General features: G+C 60.5%; 1 protein-coding gene across 1 annotated transcript in view; it reads left to right on the top strand.

Moving 5' to 3' along the window:
* The first annotated feature begins 326 nt into the window (after window positions 1-326).
* GRAMD4 (GRAM domain containing 4) overlaps window positions 327-8,001 on the top strand; it is a 44,986-nt gene continuing 37,311 nt past the window's right edge. The window contains exons 1-2 of the mRNA XM_019651686.1: window positions 327-537; window positions 5,122-5,242. Of these exons, the coding sequence (XP_019507231.1) occupies window positions 376-537; window positions 5,122-5,242 (283 nt within the window). The 5' untranslated portion in view covers window positions 327-375. The remainder of the gene's footprint in view (window positions 538-5,121; window positions 5,243-8,001) is intronic.

Consider the following 8,001-nt stretch of genomic DNA (forward strand, 5'->3'; position numbering starts at 1 on the left):
CCTTCCCCTGGGTCTCCAGCCACCCCGCTGCTCTGGCTGGCCCCATCTTATGGCCAGGAAGGTCCCGCTGAGAGACTTGCTTCCTCCTGCCCTGTGGGGCACACAGTGGGTTGGTTGGTGACAGTGGCAGGAGTGAGGCCACTGGCCCAGCCGCGTGGGGTAAGGGGGGCCACTCCCTGAGGACAGGGCTGGTCACAGCCCAGGGCTCGGGACCTGAGCCGGGTGCGGGAGGGCTGTATCTTCTAAGCCGGTGGGTGCACCGTGCTGGGTGAGGGGCCAGTGGGCGAGTGGCCCCCTGACCAGGCCTCCCCGGCGTTCTCTTGCAGGGACCCCGACCGTCATGTTAAGGTAAAGCAGCGGGGCTCAGCGCTGAACATGCTGAGGAAGCTGGATAAAATCAGGTTCAGAGGCCACAAGAGAGACGACTTCCTCGACCTAGCGGAGTCTCCCAATGCCTCGGACACCGAGTGTGGAGACGAAGTGCCCCTGAAGGTGCCGCGGACCTCGCTCCGGGACAGCGAGGAGCTGAGGGACCCTGTGAGTACGCCGCGTCGGCTGCCTGGGGCCCGGGGTGTCCCCCCCTCTCCTTGGCCTCGGACCCCGGGCCCTTGGTGTGGGGTCCCCCATCCTCAGGTGGCCATGCCGAGTGTGGACTTGGGCAGAACATGTCCTGCCCGCTAGTCAGAGACAAGCGGGGCTCGCTCTCTCTGTCACGTGCCCTGCCCCTCATGTCTGGTGGGGCTGGTCCCCAGATCCAGGATGAAACAGCGTTTGTTTTTTTTTGTTTTGTTTTACTGAGAGTCTGTCCAGCACCTAGATGTCCTTTCCTTCCTCATGGGTTTTCTGAGCCGTTGGTAAACTTCTCATATAGACATGATGCTGAGGCCCCAGCCTGACGCCTGGGAACGCTGACCTGGGGTGGTGATGGGGGGAGGGTGGACAGGGCGCTGTCTGGAATTGGCTGCCCACAGGCCTGCCTGGCTATGCCAGGGTGCGTGTCCCTGACCCCCGGCAGCCCATGCAGAGACAGGGGCCCCTGTGGGTCAGTGGGTGGGGCGCTCTTCCCTGGGGCATTAGATATCCAGTAGGCACCTCAGCTAGGCACTGCAGCTCGGAGGGAAGCAGGCACCAGTGGGTCCTGCCTTCTGGAAGCTGGTGTTTCGTCGGTGGGATGGGGTGGGCCAGGTTCTCAGTGGCCTCCTCTTAGCCTTGTGGGCACAGCTGCCCGTGTCCTCCCCACTGCCAGCAAAGCAGCCCAGAGCCATTTGTCTCCACTTGTGGGTGATCTCCCGGCGTGGACACCAAATTTGGTGGCCCATTGGTTTTCTCTCCGCGCCCGAGCCAGGTTTTCTTTGCAGACGGGCCTGTGTACGTCCTCCTTCTCGGGCTCCTTGTATTATTAATGCTTTATCAAAGAAGAGGACTGCGCATTAGCTCCTGGCACGGATGAATAATTTACGGGCACTGCCTCCTGAGAGCCAGGCTGCTCTCCCGGGCTGCCGCTCAGGTGGGGGCAGCGCCCTGCCCGGCTGTTTGCCTGTGACCCCCGGCAGGGGCGGTGGCCGCTCCTCCAGGCCGGGGCCCTGCTTGTTGTGTGTCCTAGTGCAGGTTATGTCACAGAGCAACACGGCTTGTCTTGCAAGGAAAGTGGTGTCTTCCCTGTGTAGCCGGTGCCAGCCTAGGGGGCTGGGGGCCGTGATTCTCGTGTCATGGTCTTTGGGATGAGGGTGGGCCTCTCGGGAACAGGAATCCTCATATGTGGGTCTGACCTCAGCGCGCGCGTGTGTGTCATAGAGAGAGAAAGAGGGACAGACAGGGATCCCATCCTGCACTGAGGCCGCAGCGGACTGTTCTCCTGGCTCCATGCTCTGTTTTCCCAGCCAGGGTTCGTAGCAGCTGCCTTGCTCTAGGCGTTGTCTTGATGTGGACCCAGACTCGACCTGGAGTGCAGCTGTCCTGTGTGCGTGTCTGAGTGCAGGTGGCAGGGTGGCAGCACAGAGGGTCTGCAGGCCCGGGGTCGGATCCTCACTTGGCCACGAGGCCGTGGCTGGTGACGCAAGCTGGCAGCCCCTCTGTCCGGGCGCTGCGGAGGTCGTGGGCACTGCCCTGGGGCATGGTGCCTCCTGTGAGGGCCGGGCCTGGGGTGGGAGCACAGGGCCTGTGTGAGCCAGAACCCCTCATTTTCCTCCTGGTATTTCTTGGGGCTCTTTCTCGTGGGTGGGGGTGGGTGGGCACAGGATCCCACCATGGGACGTGCCCTCGACCCGTTTAGTCTGTCCCCACTGAGGGCCACTTGGTGCCTCCATGCTCTCGGCGTCGTCAGTCCCGTGAGCCATGTGCCCACATGGCCTGTGTCACCCCCAGGTGGGCTGCTGGGTCGAGGCTGTGTGTCGCCCTGGTGGCTGTTACTAGGTCGCCCTCCTAGGGTGTGTCCTCCACAGCTGCCAAGGGGGCCCGTGTCCCACGCCCTGGCCACCGGCACAGGTGTCCTCAAGCTTGTCTGCTTTGCTCACTGGCCGGGGAGTGCGGAGCTCTGAGTGGTTCCAGTTTGCAATGCTTTTGTTCTGAGGGAAGTTGGTCATCTGTGCATGTGTTTAGCCTTCATTCTTGTTATTGTGATAAAAAATATATAATATTTCCCATTTTAGCCGTTTTTAAGGGCACAGTTCAGGGTATTAAGTGCATTCACGTGGTTGTAACCGTCCCCACCGTCATCTCCAGAGCTTTCTCCTCATCCCACACTGAAGCTCTGTTCCCACTGGACACTAGCTCCCCACTCCCCCAGCCCCTGGCACCCCCTGCCCAACTGTCTGCCAGTGAACCCGACTCCCCCTGGTTCCTCATAGGAGTGAATCTTACAGGACTGTCCTTTCGTGACTGGCCTGTTTTCACCCAACACAGTGTCCTCAAGGGTCACCCACGCTGGAGCGTGTCAGGCTGTATTTGTATTTCCTTTCTTGTGGGCTGTCTTTCAGTGTCCTGGGCAAAGGAGTTGAGTGGACCCAGTGGTTGAGAGTAGAATCCAGACCCTTTCGGACGGGAGGGAAGGGTGCTGGGGCAGGAGGCAAGGAATGGGGTTCCGCGCTGGCAGACGGGCTTGAGGGGGCCCAAGAGGTGGGGTGTGCAGGGAGAGGGTGGAGCAGCTTGGGGTGACGTCCAGGTTCAGGGTATGGCCGGCGGTGGGGAGGGCCATTGAAGATAAAGACGGGGAGACTGAGGCCAGGGTCGACCGGGTAGTTAGTAACAGGCCGGGAGAAGAGGAGCGGAGCCCTGGAATTGCGGGAACCATCTAGAGGGACCCAAAGACGAGGAGGCCGAGGCGCAGACGCCTCCAGGAGCAGGAGGTGGAAGTGGGTGTCCTCGCCTGCGAGGCTGCAGGAGACGCTCAGAGGCGGAGTTGAGGGACACGGTTCTGGGGAAGTTGGTAGAACCAGTGGCCGGGCCACCTCCTTGGTTTTCTGGCGGCTTCGGGGGGGCTCACTCGCCCAGGCCCCCAACCCCCAGCTCAGCATTGCTCTTGAGAAGTCTGGGAAGGGGTCACCTCGGGGGACCAGCAGGCTCACAGAGGGGTTTGCACCCCAGGATTTTGGTGCACCACCACCTCCGGGCCTTGCTGTCCCTGTCAGTGCCCCCCTGCCAGCTGGTCAGCTCCCCTGAGCAGTCCTCACTGTCCCTGCTGTCCAGTGGGCTCCCAGCTGAGGTACCAAGACCCTCTTGGACCCGGGGTCCCCTCAGGGGTTCTTGAAGCTCTGAGCAAGTTCCAGGTGAACTTAATTCCAATGACTTAGAGACTGAGGACATGGGTTGGTGCATTTGGGCTTGGCCGAGTAAACCGCAGGATGTCCTTGCATTTGGTGGGGAGGTGGCTAGACATAGTGGAGCTGAGTGATCTGCATCCAAATCAGTGCAGAGCCACCTTCCGGGCCAGCCTCTGCCCGCTGCTGTGTGGCCACCCCTTGGCCACCAAGGTGGGGGATGGGCAAACATGTCCCATTGTCCCCGTGGCGGGGCAGATGGCGTCACCCAACATTCTGCTCCACTGCCCCAGTCTCCCTGTTGGCTCCCCGCCAGGCCCAAGTGGCAGCAGCTAAACCTGGCCTGGTCTTGCCCTGGGGACTCAGACCCCAGTCGACCGGGCAGCTGGAAGGCTGAGGGCTCAAGTGCCAGGACAGGGCAGCCGCTGGCGGGGGTTCTGACCAGAACCTGCAGGCTCCCTGGTGGCAGCTCTCCTTCCTGGGCTGCGGCCTCACCAGGGCTGCCCCTCCAGGGGTGGACCTTGTCCAGGCTGCATGTCCCCTTCCACCCTCACCCAACCTGGAGGGGGGTTGTGGAGACCTAGACTGGGGAGTCAGGTCCCCCTTGCAGGGCGGGGCACATGGTGCTACTCCTTGCCAGGCCAGCCACAGGCTGTAGTTGTGGGGGTGACTGGAAGTGTCCGGTGTGTGAACCAAGTGGCACTCTGTGTGTCTGGGCAGGCCTGGCTGTCTGCTTTCCTTCCAGTCAGCAGGACACCAAGCGGCTGCCTGGGCCAGGCCCCTGGGCGCCAGGAAGTGGACAGGGGTCACCTGTCACCGGAGCCTCCCCTCGGCCTGTTGGGCGCCGGTGCTGGTTTCAATTAGCCCTCGGTGGCACAGGACAAGGCCTCAGGGAGCTGTTGGCTGCTCAGATTTACACAGCCTGGCAGTGGACACGGCCTTCCCCACCTCCCTGGGGTCCTGGGGCTGGACTCACCCTCCTCCTGGGAGGTTACCTCACTGGCTGCGCAGGTTTCAGTGGTGTCCTGCCCCCTGCAGCTTGAGGGCAGTGTTGTGACCATCTAAAGGCTTAGTGTCACGCTTCTGGTTTTAATCTTTGTTATTATTTCTGAAAGCCCCCTCCCGGGCTCCGAGGACATCCACACTGTCTGCGGTGTTCTTGCCGCCAGCCAGTGAAGCGTAGGTGAACTGAGCAGGTTTTCAGGCAGAACCCGCGCCTGCCTTGTCTTGGGGTTCTGACAGGCGGGGGGCTCTGGGTACAGCCTGTACAGACGTGGGATCCTCATGGCCCCTTAGGAATTGGTGGCAGAGACACGGACACAGGATGCTTCAAGGCAGCTGCTCTGAACACATGTTTTTCTTCTAGGCTGGTCCAGGGACCCTCATCATGGCTGCAGGAGTCCAGGACTTCAACCGGACAGAGTTTGATCGATTAAATGAGATCAAAGGTCACCTGGAAATCGCCTTATTGGAAAAACACTTCTTACGTGAGTACCAGTGTGTGTGTGTGTGGGGGGGGCAGGGCAGCTGTCACTGGACTGAAGGTGGGGACATTTGCAGCCCCGTGTGGGCATCCCCACACGGCCTTTTGCCTGCTGAGTCTGCCTGTGCCTGTGCCGCTCTGCTAAGCCCAGTGCTCTGGTCTGCACGGTGACAATGTCGTTCTCTCTGGGGCAAAGGAGAGGGTCACAGGGAGGGAATGAAATCCTCCCTGGGGAATGTGATTGTTGTAGTAAAGCTGGTGCGCTGTGTTTCCAGCAGTTAACTCAGAACTCATCAGAGCTCTTTGAAGGAGCTGAGATGTTATATTCTGTTTAGTTTACACGTCGAGTTAGGAGGGACAGCGTGGGATTTTGTTGTTTGTCTGTTGGCCGCAGGCACTGGCATCTGGGCCGGGCTGTCTGCGCTGCTTAACCGTACATTCCTGCTGCTGGGGGCTGGGGTGGCGATGACAGTGGAGAGCCTTCCAGAAGGGCCTGCTGGTTCCGTACAGATAGTATCTCATTTCGTGTGTTGCCTTTGACCCTCTCACTGCCCCTTGTCCTCGCCTGCACTGCTTTACAGGTGAGGAAACCCAGGCACGGACGGCTAAGTAAGTAAGGTGACCCTACTATTGGGTAACGTCCAAAACCAGGCGGACTGACCCTGAAGCCCACGCGTGAGGCCCTGCTGTGTGACACTTTCACAGCTGACTCTAGGGTGTGAGTGGCACTGTGGAAACACACAGGAAGAAGCAGCTTTGCCCCCTGTGTGCCCAGAGCCAGTCACATCTAAAGCCACATGGGCCAGAGAGCTGCCCAGGTCCAGGAGGAAGGGCCCCGGGCGGGTCACCTCCCTTTAGGCGTCATGCCTGGCCAGGGTCTCCTTCCGATGCCCGGGACCAAGGAGCCCGGTGACCTTGCTTGCCTCTCTGTGTCCCCACCTGAGTTGTCTCCCTCCTGTCCTGTGAGTCCCTCGTTGTTCACTCACTAAGTGTTGTCTCAGCTCTAGCCACGGGCACCCCAGCTCTGCAGCCACGCGGGGCCCCTCAGCTGCAGATGAAGGTGGGTGTTGGAACTGTGGTGTGAGGCCTTGGGTGGCCCTGCCTCCTTCTTCCGGGAAGTGGGCGACATGGTTGTCACTGCATTTCTGCACATTGTCCCGCTGCCCAGGTGCTGCAGCCCCGTCTTCCCTCTAAACCCCTTTTTTTGGTCAGCGCTCCCCTCGGCGGGCACGTGTGTGCACATGTGTACAGAGCAGTTAGCTCTGTGTGTGTGCAGGTGTGTGTCTCTCCCCCACAACCTGAGCACCAGTGGTTCTGAGGACAGCCCTGTGAAATGACTCAGTCTCCCCACGAGTCTGGGGTTGTCGCCAAGCTGGCTGGGGGAGACGGGGCCAGGCTGGGTCTGCCCAGGGCTGCAGGTGGTGGTGGGCCTGCCCAATTAGGTCCTGGCGACCCGGTGCCTGTGACCTGGCTGTGCTGAGCTCTACAGGGAGGCTCTGTGTGCATGGAGGGACAGGCCGTTCTCCCATTCCCGCCACCCCCAGCCAGCGCTGAATGTGGCCCACGTATGGAGGCTGCTCTGGTGGCCTGAGCAGCAGAGCTGGACAGATTCTGCTCTGAGGCATCTCCAGGATGCCATTGCTTCAGCAGATGGAGCCTTGTGAAATTACCTTTTGTGTGTCAAGTGGCCAAATACTGGTGGTGGCGCAAGGCTCGCTGAGCCAGCAGAGCCGCGTGCTGTCCGTGAAAGGGGAAGGGGGCTGGTATGGGGAGCAGGACGCCTCCCGGGGAAGGGGGTACCAGGCGGGGGTGGGTGGGGAGTGAGTGTGCAGAACAGCGGGGACCCCCAGGGACACCGCCTGGGGCTGACGGGATCCATGTTGGAAGGAGGCCACTGGCCACAGAGCAGCAGCGTGGCCGGCATCCTTGGAACAGCCCTCGCGGTCTGTCCTCGGGTCCAGGGAACGCCTCATTCACTACCGGTGGCTGATGGCCTGAGAGTGTAGAGCTCAGCGTGGACAGCCTTGGAGTGGTGCTTACGGGTATTCTTTTAGGTTATGGACGATTTCGGATAGAGATAGACACAGCGAGCCGTGTCGCGCGCCTCTCACACACCCGTGTCTGCGAGACGGGGCTCGTGGCGGCTGCGGTTTTTGTGCCCCGCCTACGGCCCTGCTCCCTGGGCTTTTGAAGCACAGGCCTGCCAGCATCCTATCATTTCATCTGTAAACATTTCAGTAGGCAGCTCATTATGTTTTAAAAATGAAAGCCACGTGCCCGCTGTCACAACTAAAAGAACGAAGCTTTATCTTTAATATCCTCAGATGTCCAGCTTGAGCTCAGATTTCCCCAGGTGTGCAGCAAGGCGCATGTGCGTGACTGGTGTGTGCCCCTTCCGGCTCTTGCTCTGCCGCTTGTCCTCACCTGTCTTTCGGCTCTTTGTTGAGGAGCCAGGCCCTCTGGGGTGGGGCCTCCACCCGGACTTTGCCCAGGGCATCCCGTGGACTCACCACGTGACTTAATGTGTCCCAATCGTTCGGGGCTGCTGGGAGCGGGTGACCTTTGGAGGGACCCCCCCCCATTCCCCCAATTGTGCATGTGCTTCCCTGAGGCAGTTCCTCTCCTCAGGGTCCCGACCTGCATTGTTCGGCTTCGACCCGTCATCTCATTAGAGCAGCGGTTCTCAACCTTCCTAATGCCGCGACCCCTTAATACAGTTCCTCATGTTGTGGTGACCCCCAACCATAAAATTATTTTCGTTGC

The sequence above is a fragment of the Hipposideros armiger genome, unplaced genomic scaffold (genome assembly GCF_001890085.2).
Source record: "Hipposideros armiger isolate ML-2016 unplaced genomic scaffold, ASM189008v1 scaffold_164, whole genome shotgun sequence".
Lineage (NCBI taxonomy): Eukaryota > Metazoa > Chordata > Mammalia > Chiroptera > Hipposideridae > Hipposideros > Hipposideros armiger.